This window comes from Trichechus manatus, unplaced genomic scaffold (assembly GCF_000243295.1).
Source record: "Trichechus manatus latirostris isolate Lorelei unplaced genomic scaffold, TriManLat1.0 scaffold00009, whole genome shotgun sequence".
Lineage (NCBI taxonomy): Eukaryota > Metazoa > Chordata > Mammalia > Sirenia > Trichechidae > Trichechus > Trichechus manatus.
In genome coordinates this window covers 9626935-9647636 of record NW_004443945.1, presented here as the reverse complement: position 1 = coordinate 9647636, position 20702 = coordinate 9626935, and the positions used below count along the sequence as shown (strand labels likewise).

The 20702-nt window shown below is 34.3% G+C and overlaps 1 protein-coding gene across 1 annotated transcript in view; it reads left to right on the top strand.

The window, feature by feature from the left end:
- EMC2 (ER membrane protein complex subunit 2) overlaps window positions 1-20032 on the top strand; it is a 67722-nt gene extending 47690 nt beyond the window's left edge. Inside the window, 4 exon segments of the mRNA XM_004370690.2 lie at window positions 5233-5314; window positions 6238-6348; window positions 8648-8752; window positions 19621-20032. Coding sequence (XP_004370747.2) covers window positions 5233-5314; window positions 6238-6348; window positions 8648-8752; window positions 19621-19707 — 385 coding nt within the window. The 3' untranslated portion in view covers window positions 19708-20032.
- The last annotated feature ends 670 nt before the right edge of the window (window positions 20033-20702 follow it).

Sequence of the window (20702 nt, the reverse complement as noted above, 5' to 3'; positions counted from 1 at the left end):
TCCTCATCACTAAACATTCTGCAGTGTGATTTTAATGGCTGTATATTATTCTATATTATCAATACACCTTTGTATTCTTAAATAGTTTTCTAAGGGGATATAAGATTGTTTTTTAAAATTTTGCTATAATGCTGTAGTGATCATTTTTATTTTAATTGTTTACTTGGGATAAATTCTTAGAATTGCTTGATTAAATGATAGTCACATTTGCCTTGTTTTTGGTAAATAGTTCCTGATCGTTCCCTTGAAAGGTAATACTAATTTTTACTCTCAGCACCAGCAATTATGAGAATGTCTACTTATGTCCTTGACAAAACTTAATTTAATCTTTGTAAATTTGATAGGTAAAAATTGGTTATATCTTTTTTTTTTCCATTTTTAAAGAGCTCTTTATATATACAGTGAAACCTGTAAGAGCCGGAACTCAACGGGACTGTCTTGTTTTTCGCAGTTTTGCACATTTTCCACCTTTGACAGGGTGCAGTCTTACCACTTTTCTGTCCTCTCTGTTAGTGGAAAATATTTGCGTTTTCCTTCTCTGACAGGTTTCTGTCTTACACAGGTTCCAGCTTTCACAGGTTTTATTATATTAAGGGTATCAACCACTCGGCCTGTCAAAAAAATACATCCTCGTATGTTAGATGCCTTTTTAATATTGATTTTTTTTTTAACGTACAGAAACTTTACATTTTTAGGTAGTCAGATCCATCAGTTATTTCATGGCTTTCATGTCATCTCTTAAGTACTAAATAAATACATCACCTCTGTTTTGTTTTGTTTCATGATTTTTGTATGTGTTTTCTAATATTTCTATATTTCATTTTTATATTTAGGTTATGTTTTATTTTTAACTTACCATTACTTTATTTTGGCTTCAGTTTATAATGGCTACATTTAGTTTTGCTTTGTTTTGTGTCTCCAAAGAGTTTTTTGAGATAGAGTTGAATGTGTACTTAAGAGAAATAAGCTGAAAAATCCCAAGAAATCAAGAAATATGAAGACAGAGAAACACCTGTGTCTTAGTCATCTAGTGCAGCTCTAACAGAAATAGCACGAGTGGATGGCTTCAAAAGAGAAGTTTATTCTCTCACAGTCCAGTAGGCTACAAGTCCAAATTCAGGGCATCAGCTCTAGGAGAAGGCTTTGTCTCTCTGTTCGCTCTGGAGAAATGTCCTTGAGATGCATCAGTCTTCCCTTGGTCTGGGAGCATCTCCACGCAGGAACCTCAGGTCCAAAGGATGTGCTGTGCTCCTGGCACTGCTTTCTTGGTGGTATGAGGTTCCCATGTGTCTCTGCTCGCTTCTTTCTTTTATATCTCAAAAGAGATTGCATTAAGACACTATCTAATCTTGTCAACCTCATCAGTATAACCTCATCACAGTGATAGAATTTGCAACACATAAGGAGATCACATATAATCTCATCATAGTATAGAGTTTACAACACATAAGGAAATCACATCAGATTATGCAATCATACAATACTGGGAATCATGACCTAGCCAAGTTGCTACATACATTTTTTGGGGGACACAATCCAGTCCATGACAACCTGAAAAATAATTTCTTTTAGAGGAAATGGTAATTGTGGTTGACCTACCCTTTTATCTATTATCACATAACTCTCTTTGGTTTTGAAACTTAGTAACAAAATGGTGGTTTATTTTTCTAATTGAACACTTAGGAATGTTAAGATTTAGGGTGAGTGGAAAGAGCTGTATCTCCAGAGTTTTTGAAACTGTGTGATTCATTTGATTCCTTTTAATTGTATGGGGAAGTCATTGTAGAAGGTAGAGATTATCTTGTGAGAAGTGATAAAATTATTGTGGGATGACAGTTTAGCATCAGTTTTGTGGACACCGTGGCAAAAGTTTAGCAGTTCAGGAATTGCTAGATATATTTTTGCTGCTAGGTATATTCTTTTATGCCTATGAATAGTTGTAATCTGTTTTAAGTAAAATAGATCATAGGCAGTATTGCTAGCTTAGATTGAGAATTTGTGACTCTAAATGAATTTACATAAGAGTGTTCATAAGAGTCTCCTTAGTGTTACAGAGAAAAAAGATGATCTAGAATTCTGTCATGAAATTTTTTATATCCTCAGGTTACCTATAAGTTTGGTTCTGATTTATAAACTCTCATTTGTTTGTAATTATTCCAGTGGCATATGTCAAACTCATTGACCATATCTAGATACTTTACTTGTTGTAGATATAAAAAGTTAGTTATAATTTATGTTAGCATTACCAATGTATATTATAAGCAAAGATATATTCAAATTATCAAAGATACTTAATTTTTTTTACTGGATTTATAGTTAAACCTAGATATTATATTAGCAAGAAACGTCTAGTAATATAAATTAATTGTGATTATGATTATGGTTCCTTTTTGTAGGTTCAGCCTTATTATAAAATTCTATATCAAATGGAATTATTAAAATTCGTTAAGGAAAAATCATAATATTGGTAAAGTAGTGTAGGAACAAATACTGTAACCTATGGTTATGTATGCTTTTGTGAGTAAAGAAGAGGTTTAGTACTGACTGCAAATAGTAGTAATAGTTTTTATTCTATTTTAAACAAATACAAATTATTTTTACTTTTCTAATCTTAGTCTCATGGAGTCAGGTTGTGCTAGGTTCCATGGAAGAATTAAAGCCTGAGACATCCATTGTATATAACAAATTAGTTCTCTTCCATGCATCTAGAATGGTATTGGCTATGTATCATCCTTGAGAGAAGTGAGAAAACAGTCACCCAAGTCACTTTCCATATGGCTTAATACTCTTGGGCAACCTTGGCTGAGAAAGGACAGACCAGACCATCTCTTGAGCTACTGCCAGCTCTAAATTTATTTGATTTTATATTCAATTAGTTTAAGAATTCCACTTTGTTAAATTGAACAAGGGATCTCCTTATCTGTGGCACTAACTGATTTTTGAGAAAAATAGCTTGGTAGTCAGTAAAAACTCTTACCTACCCATTTTATCCTACTTTATAATAAAAACCAGAGTCATGGTTGTGCTCAATCTATTTAAAATCTCTAAGAGCTTTTATTCTTAGCCTTAATGTGAATTTTTAGCACCATACCAGTTAAAGAAACATGTTTAGTAGAAAACTGCCTTTTTGATGAAGTTGGGTATATAAGATAGAGACCACTTGTCTTTTCTAGAATGCTAAATAGATACCAGATTAAAAAAAACAAACTCAAATCCATTGCCACTGAGTCACTTTCGACTCAACAGCAGTCCTATAGGACAGAGTAGAACTGCCACATAGGGTTTCCAAGGCTGTAATGTTTACGGGAGCAGATAACCAGGTCTTTTCTCCTGTGGATCAGCTGGTGAGTTCAAACTGCTGACCTTTTGGTTAGCAGCCGGGCGTGTAACAACTGTGCCACTAGGGTTCCTTAGATACCAGATTAAAAAAAACAAACAAACAAACCAAACCCATTGCCGTCAAGTGATTCCAACTCATAGCAACCCTATAGAACAAAGTAGAATTGCCCATAAGGTTTCCGAACTGCCGATCTTTTGGTTAGCAGCCAAATGCTTAACTACTGTGCCACCAGGGCTCCAGATAGCTACTCAAAATAGTTTTAATGTAGACATTTATTCAGTTATTTGTTCAGTCATTTATTAAATACCTGTCATGTGTCAAGAACTAATGCTAGGTTTTTTATATAAAAATAAAAAGGGCTAAATAGCTGCATTGTCTTGGACGAAAATCTATAAGGTCCTTTATAAATCTAAAATGTTTAACCTTTGAGTAATTTACAGACTGATTTTTGTTCCTCAGATCTTTTGGATTAGACTGCTGTATCCATTTTTTGTGTTATAATTGTGATTTTTCATTGTGATGTTTAGTCAGAGTAGGAGTATGCATAGTGGTTCAGAGCACAAACTCTCTAGAGCGACACAGCCTGGGTTTCAGTCCTGGATCTGGTCTATCCTGACTATGTATCAGGCAAATTATATCTCTGTGCTTCAGTGATCTCAACTGTAGAATGTTGGTAATAATTGTCTAATTTGTAGGGCTGTGGTAAGGATTAAATGAGTTAATACATGTAAAGCACTTAGAGCAGTGCATGATACGTAATAAGCATTTACTGAAAGTTACCTATTAGTCAATACACATGTGTGAAACTGGAACATGTATATTTTGAAGGTAAATACATCAGACATTAGTGTTGAGGTATATTGGTGACGAAAGCCAAAATAACTTTAGGTAGCCTTTTATTGCGTATATTGTCATCACCTCGTCACTGGGAATAAATATTCCAACACCTGCGTTCGTTAGGATTTCCTCTAAATAGTGAGGATATTCACATGGCTTTATATATTCATATAAAATAAGGTGAATTAGAGTCACATGGTTTAAAGGCATTTTTCCAGAGCCTTTTCCAATAATTCTCTCCCTAGGTTTTCAGCAAGATTTTTGTTTCTCTACCACAGTAGTAGAGTGCATATCAAAACCACTAAGGATCTATTTTTCATGGGCTTAGAAATTTATAATTTCACTTTAATTTTGTATTTGATGTTAAACTTAATTATGAGAAGTCTTGGTAGTAGAATATGTTAGTGAATACAGAAGTGTAGACTGTGTTAGTGAATACCTGTTAACCAGTTGCTGCCAAATCGATTCCGACTCATGGTGAACCCTGTGTGTGTCAGAGCTGAACGGTGCTCTGTTGGGTTTTCAATGACTGATTTATTTTTTGGAAATAGGTCGTCAGGCCTTTCTTCTGAGGCATCTCTGAGTAGACTAGAACCTCTAACCTTTTGGTCAGGAGCTGGGAGCATTAACTGTTTGACCATGCATGGACTCTGTTTAGTGAATAGAGAGTATTTAGTAAAATGTCTGTGTCCTCCTTACACGTTAGGTATTTGAAGGTTTTATTAAATCATCAGTAGACTTCCAAAAGTTATTTTATATGCGACCTATCCCAAGGTTTTGATGCGTGTGCTACTAATAGTAGTGACCCAGTATTAAAAATGTGCTCTCTATTGATTGTTCTTAGGCTCTTGAAGATTTCAGCCTATGTTTGTTTATTCATTTTTATTTAAAAATGTAATATTTGGTATTTATGAATTCACAGCAAGTACTTCATTAATAAAGCTACATAAATTATTTTGGGAATAAAATGTCTGATATCAGTAAATTATTTTAAGGGGTAGCTGAGGTAAAATTTATCACTTCTAAAATTAATTTCTCCTCTTGATATTTTTCAGCTATGCAAAAGCAGCCTTCTGTTTAGAGGAGCTTATGATGACTAATCCACATAACCACTTATACTGTCAGCAGTATGCTGAAGTAAGTGTTTTCAGAAACAACAATTGTATATGACTTTATTTTTATTGTTGCTGGGTATTGTGGAACTAAAAATATTTCCTTAATGTTAGGCAAGTATATAAATATTTAAAACATCTGTTGAAAGTTGAGTTGTGGGAATAAAACTTTTAGATTTTTAATACTGTAATGGAAATACTGACTTTTCCATTACAAGTGCTTATTTAAAGTCATGAAAGTCTTTGTATTTCTATGTTTGTTTACTATTTTTCTTCCTAATTATGAATTCATTGAATTGTGATGTTATAATGTGAATATTTTGCCACAGTTGTCAACAATAAATGGCTTCTGAGACATTTACCATGGTTATAATTCTTAAATTCATATTTTAGGGAATTCATATTAAGGTTATTGTTTTGGAACATAGGAAGTATTTTATTTGCTTACTATTAAGAAGTTGATTCAGAAAAAAAGATCTGTTTATCCAGTGGGCATCTACCTCATAGCAGTAGCGAGATAATTGAACGCTGTAAGGTTAGAAGGACTTCATTATTAAGGAATGCTAGTGCAGATACAAGATGACAAGCCAGTGTCCATATCAAGATTTATAATGCTAGTGATAGAAAATATAATGTTGTGAAGCATTTGCAAAGCAGTTGAAAATAGAAATTGTAGAGACTTTTTTATTGTGGCAGCATTTTTGTTTTTAAAAAGTACTCAGTGATCTTATTGTTCATAGGCTAGTTATTCATAGAATAGTTTTGGTGGGGGGTGGGATACATTTTCAAATTTAGATTAGCTTTAACAATCTTAAGATGAATTCTTTTAACATCTTGCATTTGTTTGCAGAATATCTGTTCTAATTACTAATGTCTATGGTATGATCAAACATGCTTTATTTCAAAGTAGTTAAATAAACAGGTTTCAGCACTCTGCAATTTTAACAGGTTAAATATACCCAAGGTGGACTTGAAAACCTCGAACTTTCAAGAAAGTATTTTGCACAGTCTTTGAAACTAAACAACAGAAATATGAGAGCTTTGTTTGGGCTTTACATGGTGAGTTGAGGTGTATGTTTAATGTTATTTTGTGATTCTGTTATTTAAAATCCATTAACTATCCTCTCCAGTCTCTGTCTTTTTTTATTAATATTTCATTGATGAGTATATTATTTTTCCTCTAGTTAATTATGGGCAATATGTTGCAAGGCAGTTTTATTTTTTAATGTTAATACACCCTAGCTGTTTAATATTTCATTGTAAAATATCTTTTATTGTATCAAAATTGAAATCTGCCTTTTAAGTAGTAATAGAAAACAATATTTTGTATTTTTTAAATTGTTTTGATAGTCTTGGGTTTATGCCTAACATTGTATGTCTGTCTTACCTTAAATACACTCATATGAGATATTTTACACTCTACCAATAAATGACATATAGAAATAAAAGGTCTCATATTTTGTATTAAAACATTTTTATGGTGTAAAAAGAAAGTTCGGAAATTGTTTGTGGGAAACATGTAATTAAATGTACTGTTTATGTGTGCCAAATGATGAGCTTAAAAAAGTCAACTAACAAGAGCTATGGGAAATAGAGGAAGAATTTGCTGAGCTTTAAAGTATGTATAAAATGAACTCCTCTGCAGTCAAAGAGGCTGGGAAAGTAAACTTTTCTTTAATAGGCCAGTTCTTGAAAGTTTGATGTATTCTAGACTTTTCATGAACTTTTTTTTTAATGCATGTCTTCTTATTGTGGCTCAGCAAAAAAGGATTGAAGAAATGGAGATAGGAAGAAACATGAATGAAATCATTTTCAAGAAATAAGTAGCAAAATTTGGGTTAAAATTTCAAGATTTTTTCCTGTATTCTACCAGAGCCAATTGCTTAAAATACAGTAGCTTGAAAATACAGTATAGTAACTGTGTCTCTTTGTCAAATAAATGAAATATTAATTAAAAAATATATAACAACAAATTAATAATAATAGTTTACGCATTGCACTTTTTGTGTCAGGCATTGTTCTGAATTCTGTTTTTTTTTTTTTTTAATCATCAAATCCTTAATCAACTATTTGAGTGGGTACTATTATTACTATTGATGGTAGAACAGAACCAGAGAGATACTGTTTGCCTGAGGATATGCACAGAACTACTATTGAGCTGGGGTTCCAGCTCAGGCATTTGGCTGCACAGTCATGTTCTTAACCATTGCATTGCTGAAATTCATACCAAAAAGGTGACATTCAACACTATAGAGGTGTAAATCAGATTTTGGGTATAGGTTCCTCATTGGCAGAGTAGACACGCAAGCGAAAGGGCCTGTAACATATGCTAGGTATAAAAAAAAGGCTTAACCTTTTTTGAATCACATGGACAGATCCTTTTAAAAATAGGTTAAAAGTTTTATCTCCCTCTTCTCTGAAAAATACAAATGTACATTTAAAAATCAGCATATGTTGTTTTGGGGGGTTTACAGATTCTTTCATGTATCCTAGATTAAGAAATCCCCCTTTTAAAATATATTTTTAAAAAGAAAAGAGTTGATCAAATTGCAGGATTCTAGTGAGTAATCAGGAGCCGTGTTGGCACCGTGGTTAAAACACTTGGCTGCTAACCAAAAGTTCGGTGGTTTGAACCCACCAGCCGCTTTGTGGAAGAAAGATGTGGCAGTCTGCTTCTGTAAAGATTTACAGCCTTGGAAACCCTATGGGGCAGTTCTGCTTGCTCTGTCCTGTAGGGTCACTATGAGTTGGAATCAACTCAATGGCAGTTGGTGGAAGTGAGTAATCAGTTCTAAGGAACATGATTTGGAAACTCTTGGTATAGTGAAAAGAGAGATGTCTTTCTAAGACTTCCATTAACTTGCTTTGGTTAAGTCAGATCGCTCCTATTGGTCAGATTTTTTCACCTGTCAGTATAGGAAGTTGGATTAAATTATTTTTGAGGTTCCTTCTATTGATATTAAATAATTCTATATCTCTGACATAGGGAAGCTGAAATAATTTAGTAACAAGAAAGTAATAAAGTGCTTTTTCGTTTATAAGATGTTCTTACATGCTTTATTTAAGTGATACGAGAATTTACATTTAAGAGCTGTGGCAGATACATAATTAAATAGTTGTAGATATTATTTAAAGTGTCTTTTTCTCATTACTTTGGATTATACTATATTTTAAAATAAATTTTCATCTTTTTAAAACACTGATTTCATTCAACTTTATTTTTATTTTAAAGATTGTTTTGGTATAATTTTTAAAACTGTTTCTGCTATTACCATATTGTAACCATTATCCTTACGTGTTTTTGATTATCTTGACTAGAACGAGGAATGTTGTTTTGATGTTTCTTTTTTATTTTTAGTCTGCAAGTCATATTGCTTCTAATCCAAAAGCAAGTGCAAAAACGAAAAAGGACAACATGAAATATGCTAGTTGGGCAGCTAGTCAAATAAACAGAGCTTATCAGGTTAGTATTGGTAATTTTATGTTATCATATAAGTCAACCACTGTATTATTATTTCTTAGTTGTTAATTTTGTTTCTGTGAACTACCAAGCCATATATCTGTCATTGGACTCTTACTCCATTGGCTTTTTATTAAATGTGTTTTAACTGTGTAAAATTAATTTGTAGTTTTAGAATCATGTTTTTGTTTGTTCCTCCAAATGTGTCTATTACTATTATGATCCCATAATTAGCCTTTTTGCCATTTGGAAATCTCAGTAGTTCTGCATTTGACATATAAACAGTAATTGTAAAAATTCAAAAGGATAAACAAATTGGCATAGTGTGTTTCAGGAGCAAATTCAGTATGTAAGTGTATTAATAATCAGTAATATCTCAAGAAATTAAAAAAAGAGGAATAAAAGCCTAAAATTAAACAAGCCAGGCATTAAGCTACATACTGGGTAACAAAGTTGGAGTTGGTGTACTCTGCTTACCTATTAGACCTTATGCTGAAACTTCTCCGCTCATTTTATAGTTTTCTGAAGCTTAATCCATAAGAGATTTTTTGGAAGGGATCATGGGAAAAAATATCCTACTACATCTTGCATGTTCATAACTATCTGTCTGTAGCCTTCATGTTTAAAAGACAGTTTGGCTGGTTATACTGTATTTGGCTTTCCTTTACTGAAGTATCATAAACATCATTTCATTGTTTTCTGACAGAAAATATTGCTGTCAAGAAATTTGATGCCATCTTGATTTTCTTTCTCATAAAGTACTTAGACTTTTTGTCCGGTTGCCCAAAGGATTTCTAAAAAATTTTTCTTTTATCTTTTAAATCCAGTAGTTATACTATGATGTGTTTTGTTGATTGTTCTTGGATCAGTTTTCCCAAGTACAGGCAGTCCCCGGATTACAAATGAGTTCTGTTCCTAAGTCTGTCTTTAAGGTGAATTTGTATATAAGTCAGAATAGTTGAGTACGCTTCGTATCTAACATTAGTTAGTTAAATGTTTGTCTTAGTATACAGTGTATAGTGTACATTTCTATGCATAAAAATCATAAAAGAAACACCTCCAGATACACTAAAACACCTTAACATGAGAATACAGTAATAGTAATGTTTAGATGTACATCACAAAGTAGCACCCATTTGTAATTACAAACCATTGTATATACTTCAGACTTTTAATGTAATAGGCTTTACGGTGGCTGGTTTGTAACTATGGGTTGTATGTAAGTCAAATGTTAGGTAACCTGGGGGCTGCCTATACATGTTATACCCTTTTAATATGTGGATTCAGCCTTCTTTTATATGAGGAGAGGTTTTTTTTAAAAAAAATTTATAGTTATTAGTCTTTTTGCTGTTGCTTTAATTTTCTTTTTCAGGGCACCAATTATAAGTATGTTAGATCTCCTTTTCCTACCTCCTATATCACTCATTTTCTTTCTAATTCTTTTCTGTATTTTTTCACTATACTAATTGTTTATGGAATTACTTCATATTCTTTTTCTTGTTCTCCACATTTAAATGAGATAGTTTTTCTGGGCTACTAGGAGGAGATTTTTATGGAAGTAGGGGAGATGGAGTTAATGTAGGATCGGTTCTCCAGCTTGATTTTTCTGTGCCTTCCTCTGCTTATATTGTTACAGACTACTCAAATATGGCCTATCTGTATATCCAGTTTTCCTCAGAACTAGGTCTGGTTGAGGAAGATTTACCAACTCCAGCCCAGTGTTCCACCTTTAGAGCTCTATGGCTCTTGAATTTAGAGGTGCTTCTGTCAGCTTTAAATGTTTTATTTTGTTGTTACGATTTTTCTGGATTTGCTACCTTTGGGCACTGTCCTCTTCCTTGCCTCCCTTATCTGAATCATCTCTCTCTCTCTCACCCCTGGTGTCTCTGCACCATTCAGTTTAGTTTCAGTTTCTAGTACTTTTCATCCAAGGTGTGAACTTTTGTCATTCTTGGATATAGTGTTTGCTGGTATGTTTCTGAGATTTTGAGGTCTTCAGACTAGACTTCTTTAATCTCACATTTGCATGCAATTTTTTACACTTACCTTTGATTTGGAATTTACGAGGACTTCCCCAGTTTGCAGGTCATAACTCAGCTCCTCCTGTTTGGGAGATTAAGTTGTTGTTATTGTTAAGTGCCATCGAGTCAGTTCCAACTCATAGTGACCCCCTGTGTACAACAGAACATAACACTGCCCAGTCCTGGTGCCATCCTCATAATTGCTGCTGTTTGAACCCATTGTTGCAGCCCCTGTGTCAAACCATCTTGTTGAGGGTCTTCATCTTTTTCGCTGACCCTTTACATTACCAAGCATGATGTCCTTCTCTAGGGACTGGTCCCTCCAGATTACACGTCCAAACTATGAGAGATGAAGTCTTGCCATCCTCGCTTTTAAGTAGCATTCTGGCTGTACTTCTTCCAAGACCGATTTGCTTGTTCTTCTGGAAATCCATGGTATAGTCAATATCCTTTGCCAATACCATAATTCAAAGGCATCAATTTCTTAGGTCTTGCTTATTCATTGTCCAGCTTTCACATGCATGTGAGGCAATTGAAAACACCACAGCTTGGGTCAGGCACAGCTTAGTCCTCAAAGTGACATCTTTGCTTTTTAACACTTTAAAGAGGTCTTTTGTGTCAGATTTGCCCAATGCAATATGTCATTTGATTTCTTGACTGCTACTTCCATGGGTGTTGATTGTGGATCCAAGTAAAATGAAATCCTTGACAACTTTGATCTTTTCTCCACTTATCATGATGTTAATTATTGGTCCAGTTGTGAGGATTTTTGTTTTCTTTATGTTGAGGTGTAATCCATACTGAGGGCTGTAGTCTTTGATCTTTGTCAGTAAGTGCTTCAAGTCTTCTTTGCTTTCAGCAAGCAAGGTTGGGTCATCTGCTTATCCCAGGTTGTTAATGTGTCTTCCTCCAATCATGATGCTGTGTTCTTCTTTATATAGTCCAGCTTCTCGGATTATTTGCTCAGCATACAGATTGAGTAAATATCATGAAAGGATACAACCCTGACGCACACCTTTCCTGACTTTAAACCACGCAATATCCCCTTATGTTTGAATGACTGCCTCTTGGTCTGTATACCACGTTCTTTATGAACACAATTAAATGTTCTGGAACTCCCATTCTTTTCATTATTATCCGTAATTTGTTATGATCCACACAGTTGAATGCTTTTGCATAGTCAGTAAAACGCAGGTAATATCTTTCTGGTATTCTCTGATTTCAGCCAAGATCCATCTGACATCAACAATGATATCCCTCGTTCCACGTCCTCTTCTGAATCCACCCTGAATTTCTGGCAGTTTTCTGTTGATTTACTGCTGCAACTACTTTTGAATGATCTTCAGCAAAATTGTACTTGTGTGTGATATTGATGATATTGTTTGTTAATTTCCGGATTCCGTTGGATCACCTTTCTTTGAAACCATGACAAATATGGATCTCTTTTAGTCAGTTGGCCAGTAGCTGTCTTCCAGATTTCTTGGCATAGATGAGTGAGCACTTACTGTGTTACATCCATTTGTTGAAATAGCTCAGTTGGTATTCTGTAGGTTCCTGGAGTCTTGGACTTCTTCAGTGTGGCTTGGTCTTCTTCCTTCAGTACTATCAGTTCCTGATCATATGCTACCTCCTGAAATGGTTGAATGTCGACCAGTTCTTTTTGGTACAGTGACTCAGTGTATTCCTTCTGTCTTCTTTTGATGCTTCCTGCATCGTTCAGTATTTTGCCCATAGAATCCTGCAGTATTGCAACTCAAGGCTTGAATTTTTTCTTCAGTTCTTTCGGCTTGAGAAACGCCAATCGTATTCTTCCCTTTTGGTTTCCTAACTCCAGGCCTTTATAAAACTTTGTTTTCTCGAGCTGCCCTTGAAATCTTCTGTTCAGTTATTTTACTGTATCATTTCTTCCATTGCTTTGGCTGCTCTGCATTCAAGAACAAGTTTCAGAGTCTCCTCTGACATCCATTTTGGTCTTTTCTTTCTTTCCTGTCTTTTTAATGACCTGATGTATGATGTCCTTGATGTCATCCCACAACTCATCTGGTCTTTGGTGATAGTGTTTAATGGGTCATATCTGTTCTGGAGATGGTCTCTAAATTCAGATGGCATATACTCAAGGTTTTATTTTGGCTTTCGTGGACTTGTTTTAATTTTCTTCAGTTTCACCTTGAACTTGTATGTGAGCAATTAATGGTGTGTTCTGCATTCGGCCTCTGGCCTTGTTCTGACTGATGATATTGAACTTCTCCTCCGTCTCTTTCCACCGATGTAGTCGATTTGATTCCTGTGTATTCCATCTTGTGAGGTCCACATGTGTAATTCAAAAACACTAAACCCATTGCCATCAAATTGGGTCCGACTCATAGTGACCCGGTAGGACAGAGTAGAATGCCCCACAGGGTTTCCAAGGATCAGCTGATGGAATTGAACTGCTGACCTTTTGGTTAGCAGATGAGGTCTTAACCACTTTGCCACCAGAGCTCCAGATTATATTGTTGAAAAAAGGTATTTCTAATGAATAGGTCATTGGTCTTGCAGAATTCTATCATGCGATCTCTGGTGTCATTTCTATCACTAAGGGCATATTTTCCAACTGCCAGTCCTTCTTTGTTTCCAGATTTCACATTCCAATCACCAGTAATTATCGATGAATTTTGATGGCATGTTTGATCAATTTCAGACTTCACAAGTTGGTAAAAATTTTCAATTTTTTGGCATTAGTGGTTGGTATGTGAATTTGAATAATGGTTTATTAACTGGTCTCCCTTATAGGCGTATAGGTAATACCCTATCACTGACAATGTTATACTTCAAATATATCTTGAAATGTTCTTTTTGACAATGAATGTGACACCATTTTTCTTCAATTTGTCATTCATAGTAGAACATATGATTGTCCCATTCAGAATGGTCAGTACCAGTCCATTCAGCTCACTAATGCCTTGGATATCTGTCTTCAAGTGTTCCATTTCATTTTTGACAACTTCCAATTTTCCTTGATTCATACTTCTTACATTCCATGTTCCATTTATTAATGGATGTTTGCAGCTGTTTCTTCTCATTTTGAGTCATGCCACATTAGCAAATGAATGTCCTGAAAGCTTTACTCCATCTGCATCATTAAGGCTGACTCTACTTTGAGGAGACAGCTCTTCCCTGGTTGTATTTTCAGTGCCTTTCAACTTGAGGGGCTCATCTTCCAGCACTATATAAGACAATGCTCTGCTGCTATTCATAAGATTTTCAGAGGCCACTTGTATTACATATTCATAATATTTTCATTCTGCGGCTTGCAGAATAGATTGTCCCCTTTTACTTGTTGCTGCTACCCCCACACAGGTGTCAACCTTTTCCTTTATGGTTTGTGTGTTTTCATGTTCTGTTTAAGAAATGTTTTGCTGTTCTGTGTTCATAAATAGAATCTAGTGTGTCCTTAGAATTTTTATTCTTTTACCTTTAGATCCACAATCCACTTGGAATTAATTTTTATATATGATGTGAAGTTGTTATTGTTGTTAGGTGCCGTTGAGTCAGTTCCAAGTCATAATGACCCTGTGTATAACAAAACGAAACATTGCCCAGTCCTGTGCTATCCTAACAATAGTGGGTATGTTCGACCTCTTGTTGCAGCTACTATGCCAATCCACCATTTGAGGGTCTTCCTCTCTTTTGCTAACCCTCTTCATTACCAAGCATGAGGTCCTTCTCCAGGGATTGGTCTCCTGATTGTTATCAGGAGGGCCTGATAACATGTCCAAAGTAAGTGAGACAAAGTCTCACCATCCTTGCATCCAGCATTCTGGCTGACTTCTTCCAAGACAGATTTGTTTATTTTTCTGGCAGTCCATGGTTTATTCAGTATTCTTCCTCAACACCGTAACTCAAATGCGTCACTTCTTCTTAGGTCTTCCTTTATGGTGTGAAGTAGGGGTAAGTTTTCCTGCCATGTCGACATGCAGAGTGTTTCTGTCCATTTTTGTATTTTATCATAAGTCCTGTTCCATGGAAGGTAATAAAATGTAATAAAGAGAAGAGCACAGATGCTAGATCCACATTGGCTGGGTTCAGATTTGGGCTCTTTGATTTATTAGCTGTGTGGACTCAGACAAATTACATATCTTGGACCTAGTTTCTCACCTGCAAGATGGGCATAATAAAAGTATTCTGAGGATTAAAGGAATTAATGCCTAATCTTTGCCAAATCACAGTAATACACATTATTTTGTGCTATTATGTTCACTTTTGTCTGTTACATGTTATGTCATATGTTATGCTTTAAGTTCACTTTATTGGTCTGCTTTGATTGTTGGAATAATAATAATTAGCATCAACAAGAGTTATAGCAAACATTAATAGAGGATTTATTATGAGCTAGGCAGTTTTTGTTTTACAAAGAGGAAAATAAGGCAAGGAAAGATTAAATAACTTCCCCACAGTGAAACAGTTGGTTAAGGACAGAGCTGGTTTCAAACCCAAGCAGTCTGACTCCAGAGTTGGTGTTCTAAACTGCCGTAATGTACTGCCTCCATAAAGAGATGTCAGGTATAAATGTATCTGAAGCTATAATTATAGTTCCCAGCTCCTTTTTTAATTTATCTTGTCATGTGAACAATTGACATCCTACCCCCAGTTGTTTCTCTTTTCATTTCAGACCTAAGGCTCTCGAAAATAACTAAATTCAAAGTTTGTTTTGTTTTCTCCCTGTGTATTCAGTGATAAAAGATCCCACTGATTAGATCTCTAGGCAAACATGTGCTTCGATGTCTTATGAGATATACTTTACCACTAGACATGAATCCCTTATTCTAGTACATTAAGTAACATTTGCCCTCCCTGCCATTCTTGTCACAGACTTATAAAGTCGCAGTGCTCTTTGGGAGGAGCTCTGAGAGCATCACTTGTGTGCTTCAGTCTTTGAGTTTTGTACCATCTACTCCATAAAACCCATAAGTGCTTTGTACACCTTTACTGTAGGTGTGATTTGCCCTTTTCTTGACTTCATTGTAAAGGATAATACAAGGAATTTTTCTTGACATTTTCTCTGTCTTGCAAACCACTTCAGAAATATAACACATCTCTTAGTTGGCCATGTAAGGTTTCTGTAAGTATTCCTCAGTTGGGAATCACTCATTTATGGAAAATTTATTTTTGCTTCTGGATGTTGGTAACAGGTTTTAAGTAAAATCTCTTGGTGCTTTTGTAACTTTCATATTCTGTGCTTTTTCTACAGAGGTTCTGTGTTCTCTATCTATGAATCAGATTCCATAAGTATTTGTATCCATTAGCTTTTGCTTACTTAGTCATTTAACATGACAGTGCTTTAGTTGCTTATGATTCTGTACAAGGTTGACAGTTTGGCTTGGGCTCAGTTGGGTAGTTCTGCTTTTTCTCAGCTGAGCTTTTCTCAGCTAAGTTCACTCTTGTTTCTGCACTTCCCTTGCCTCTGGTTATGTTGCATTTTGCTAATATCCCATTGGTCAAACCAAGTCACATGGTCAACCCAGATTCAAGGAATGCAAGACTTCACCTCTTGATAGGAAGGGGTACATATGTGGTCATTTGACAATTTATTACACTATTTTATAATTTGAGTAGTAGTCTTACCCTTATTTTTTTGTTTTACCTTTTTTTAATCAACTTTCTTGAGAGATAATTTACATACAGTAAAATGCACATATAGTAAACATATAGTTTGAGTTTTGAAACATATATACACTCATGTCAGCACCACCCCAATCAAGATAAGAAGCATTTCCATCACCCTGGAATGTTCCCATCTGCCACCTTGCGGTCAACTCCCCCCGAACCCGCTTCCAGGCAAGCACTGATTTGATTTTCATCACTATAAATCAGTTTTTCCTGTTATTAGAACTTTATGTTAATAGAATCATAGATTATGTACTCTTTGGTGCCTGATTTCTTTCACTCAGCATAATGTTTCTGAACTAGCCTTAGTGGTGTAGTGGTTAACAGCTTGACTGCTAATTAACCAAAAGGGTGGCAGTTCAAATCCACCAGCCACTCCCTGGAAACCCTATGGGCAGTTCTGCTCTGTCCTGTAGGGTCACTGTGAGTTGGAACCAACTCGACGGCACCTAACAACAACAACAAGGTTTCTGAGATTTCATCCATTTGCTGTCCCCTTTTATTTATACTATTAATCTGCCTAGCTATATTACTTACCACAAATTGTGCAAAGGTAAATTTTAGTCCAGCTTATCCCAGTTGTCATGATATATGAATCATTGACCTCTAAAGTTGATAGGCAAATTTTTATTATTTGAGTGTTTTTGTGTTCTTTCTGGTGATTTTTCTTTTTGATTCATCAGAGAATTATGAAAGAATTGTTTACTTAAGCTATATCTAACCAGATGAAAAAAAAATCCAGAATTTGTGAATAATGCAGAAAAGTATAACTTTCAGAGACTGACATTTTAGTAATTAGAATAGTCTGGGATCTAATTGAGTTTTCATGACTCATGTCTAGGCATATAAACCAGTATAAAATATATAATACATATTCCTCATTGTAATGTTTTTATAGATATTTATAAATTAGAGAAAATGAGGTTTTAAGAACTGCTTTTCTTTCCTTATTTCCACTTAATAATGAAACAGAATATGACTACTACTTGCTCTTCAATTAGGTAATTGGTTTAGCATGTTCAGTAGAGGCAGGCAGGTTTGATTAATGCTCATGGAAAACTTTAATGTGAACCTACTCACAATAATTTTCCAGATAAATGCTTCTTTGGTACACTGTTAAGTCCTTTTATGCTAGTGATCCGTATGTTATTTATGATTGCAGAGGTGATTTGGTTACTATCCTTTTGGGAAATAGAAAATTAAATCATGATTTGAGGAAAAAATAGGATTCCAGCTTAATCAGTTAAATTGCCATATAATTCTGGAATAGACAAAATAATTGCATGTCAGGCGAAATTTAAAGTGATAGATTTATATTTCCAACTTTGTTTTTATTTGTTCTGACACAAATAAGTTGGTTTGGTTTATTCTAAGTCTCACCGGTTGTCAGTAGTGTTGACACAGTCTTAGGTGATTTTTATTTTAATTAGCTAATTAAAAAAATCACAAACTTGTATTTATTATTACTTCAATTATGTTTAAGTACAAACAATGCAAAATACTGTATCTTAAAATACATATTATGAGTTTAGCTCTTACGGAATATGTTTTTACTCTTTTAAAAGTTAGAGTAAATGTTACTATGTGGTATCCTATTTTGTATCCCCTCCCCCAACCCATCAAAGCTTTTTCTCAGAATTAGACCTTTAAGTATCTGATTAGGACCATTCCTGTTTACTTTGGATAGGCAAAGTAAAAGAAAAGGCTTTCTGTTCTTGGTAAATCCTTGAGAAATGAATTTCTCAACTGGATAATAGAAATAATAAGTGCACCCCACATCCTTTACTCCCCAAGGGAAATTATGAAAAGACAGTTGTATATGTGGTGTTGCTGTTACCACCATATTTTGAATTAAGACTTGTATATTTAACACTTGAATCCTTTAAGTTAGTAACGTCTTAAGAAAGGCAAAGTAACCTTGATTCTTATAAGAAACTTTTTTCTTTCCCCGGCATTTACCCTGGAAACCTCCTTTATTTACTCTATCAGATCAAGATTCAACAACAGAAGCTAATGGTTCAGGAGGTAGGGGAATCATAATGTTAAGCGGTAGCCAGAGGGGTCAGAGGCAGGTTACCAATTCCTAAAGCCTATTGCTTCTATAATGTTACCTGTGCTTGATCACTTAATCTTTCTCAACAGGTCATGAGAAGTTTGCCAAATTGAGTTAATTACAAAAGAGAAGGAACACATCATAAATCAAGAACTAAGTACTTTAGACAGCATTGGTATTTGAAGGAAAGATCAGTCACTTGAAAATGTATTGAGTTGTTAGATGTTAACTTAAAAATGCTATATGTTGCTAATAGCAAATTTTAGCAGATACTTTAAATGGGGGGAAAACAGGTAATATAGATACAAAAATCCTTTCCCCGCTCCTACAAGGAACACTTATCTAGTAAGTCAGTTGTGTTAAATCAGAGTGATAAGGGATGGGAATTGTCAGTCCGTTAGAAAACTCATTTTGAAATCAGCATGGAGTAATCAACATCGTTTCCCCCACTGATTATGGGCATTATATTGAACTAATATGCCATGAATTTGCTTTTAAATATACCAAGATACTGTTCGATGCATTACATTTTTTCATTATAAAATCTAATCTCAGTCTGGTTTGATAAAGTAAATTACAGTTTAATAAACCGGAAAAGCTTGTTTTAAAACATGTTTACATCATTTTAATATGTAACAGCTCTTTGCTGCAGAAACATGGTATCAATACATAACTAATAAATCCAGAAAATTAAAAAAAATTATTACCTACTTTAAATTTGAGAGGTTACTTGGCAGTTTAAAAAAATCTAATAAAATTGCTTTACATTTATAGTGTACCTTTGTTTGAAATGGTTAAAGTCCGTTTACAGGCCAGGCATAAGCTGTATTTCATTTATAAATTATAGTTTTTATTTCATAAAAGTTTTCAAGTTTGAGGAAAATAGTTTTAAAATCAAATCTGTTCTCATAGGTTATTTTATTACTTAAACCGGCCAAGTGGTAGTGAAATCTTTCTACACTTCAAATGAAGATTAAACCTTAATGAAAATTTCCAAAAAACCCAAATTTTGTTCTTATTGAAGAATAAGATTTCATTCTAGTGATAAAATAGTTAAATGTTAAGTCTCACTAACGATGTGACGGTAAGATTGTGATTTTGAGCCTGCCATTGAAATTGAGCTTAATTGCAATTTTTTTTCTTTTAATTAGTTTGCAGGTCGAAGTAAGAAGGAAACCAAATACTCTCTTAAGGCAGTTGAAGACATGTTGGAAACATTGCAGATCACCCAGTCTTAAGGTTTCAAGAACTCTTTCACAATAGATTTCACAACTGCACAATTGAACTTACTGGCCTGTGACTTATTTACTAAATGCCCAGTGCTATTTGTATACCAATTTTCTGTTAATAAGGCAGTTGTAAAGAATGTGTTTATATAAACCTAAAAATGCCTTTTACTGCTAAGCAGGAAGATAGAGAAAATCCACAGAAGAGAGATTTAAGAAGACTCTTATTGACTGTGCATCAGTTTCTTCATATCACGTATATATAAAAGTGCTTTTAAACCACAATCTGATGCAGAAATAACCTTGTTAAATAAACCATGATGATTTATTAAACTTACATATGAGAATTCTAGATTCTTTTTGTTATATACTCAAATAGTTAATATATTATTTTAGAACTCAATTTCTACCCAACTCATCACTGGTGATAGGAAATACATAGCATACATAGCTGATAGAAGCAAATTATATGCTAGCAAGTTATTTTGACTCTTGTTTATGGTGTTAGGTTGGATTTTGCTCTGCATTCCAATGGGCTAGTTGAATTGCTTTATTTCCTATAATGTTACCTCGATAAATCTTGCTTAAAATATGTTATTATCCCAAAGTTCAGCAGTATCTTTTCGTACAATTTTTGTTTTACTAGAGGACATAATTGATATTTTTGCCTATAAAATACTTACTTATTGAACCTTTTAACTGTAAATTGCATAGAAGAATAAGGATTATAGAGAATAGGGACTAAAGGGGTAGCAGTGGCTGAGGATTTTTTTTTTTTAGTTTTGGGAAAAGTCAGAAAATTTAAACTATCTTTGACACAAAATTATTAAAGTTCTCGTATCTCGTCACCTTCTTAGTTATAATTAGAATTTTGTACTTTTCCTCTTTGCATGATAAACAGCCATTATGCTACCTTCAGCAGTACCTTGCATGTTTCAATAGAATTGAAAGGACTTTAGAGTTAACTCACTTTATTCAGATACAGATAAGTTTTTACAATAGCCAGT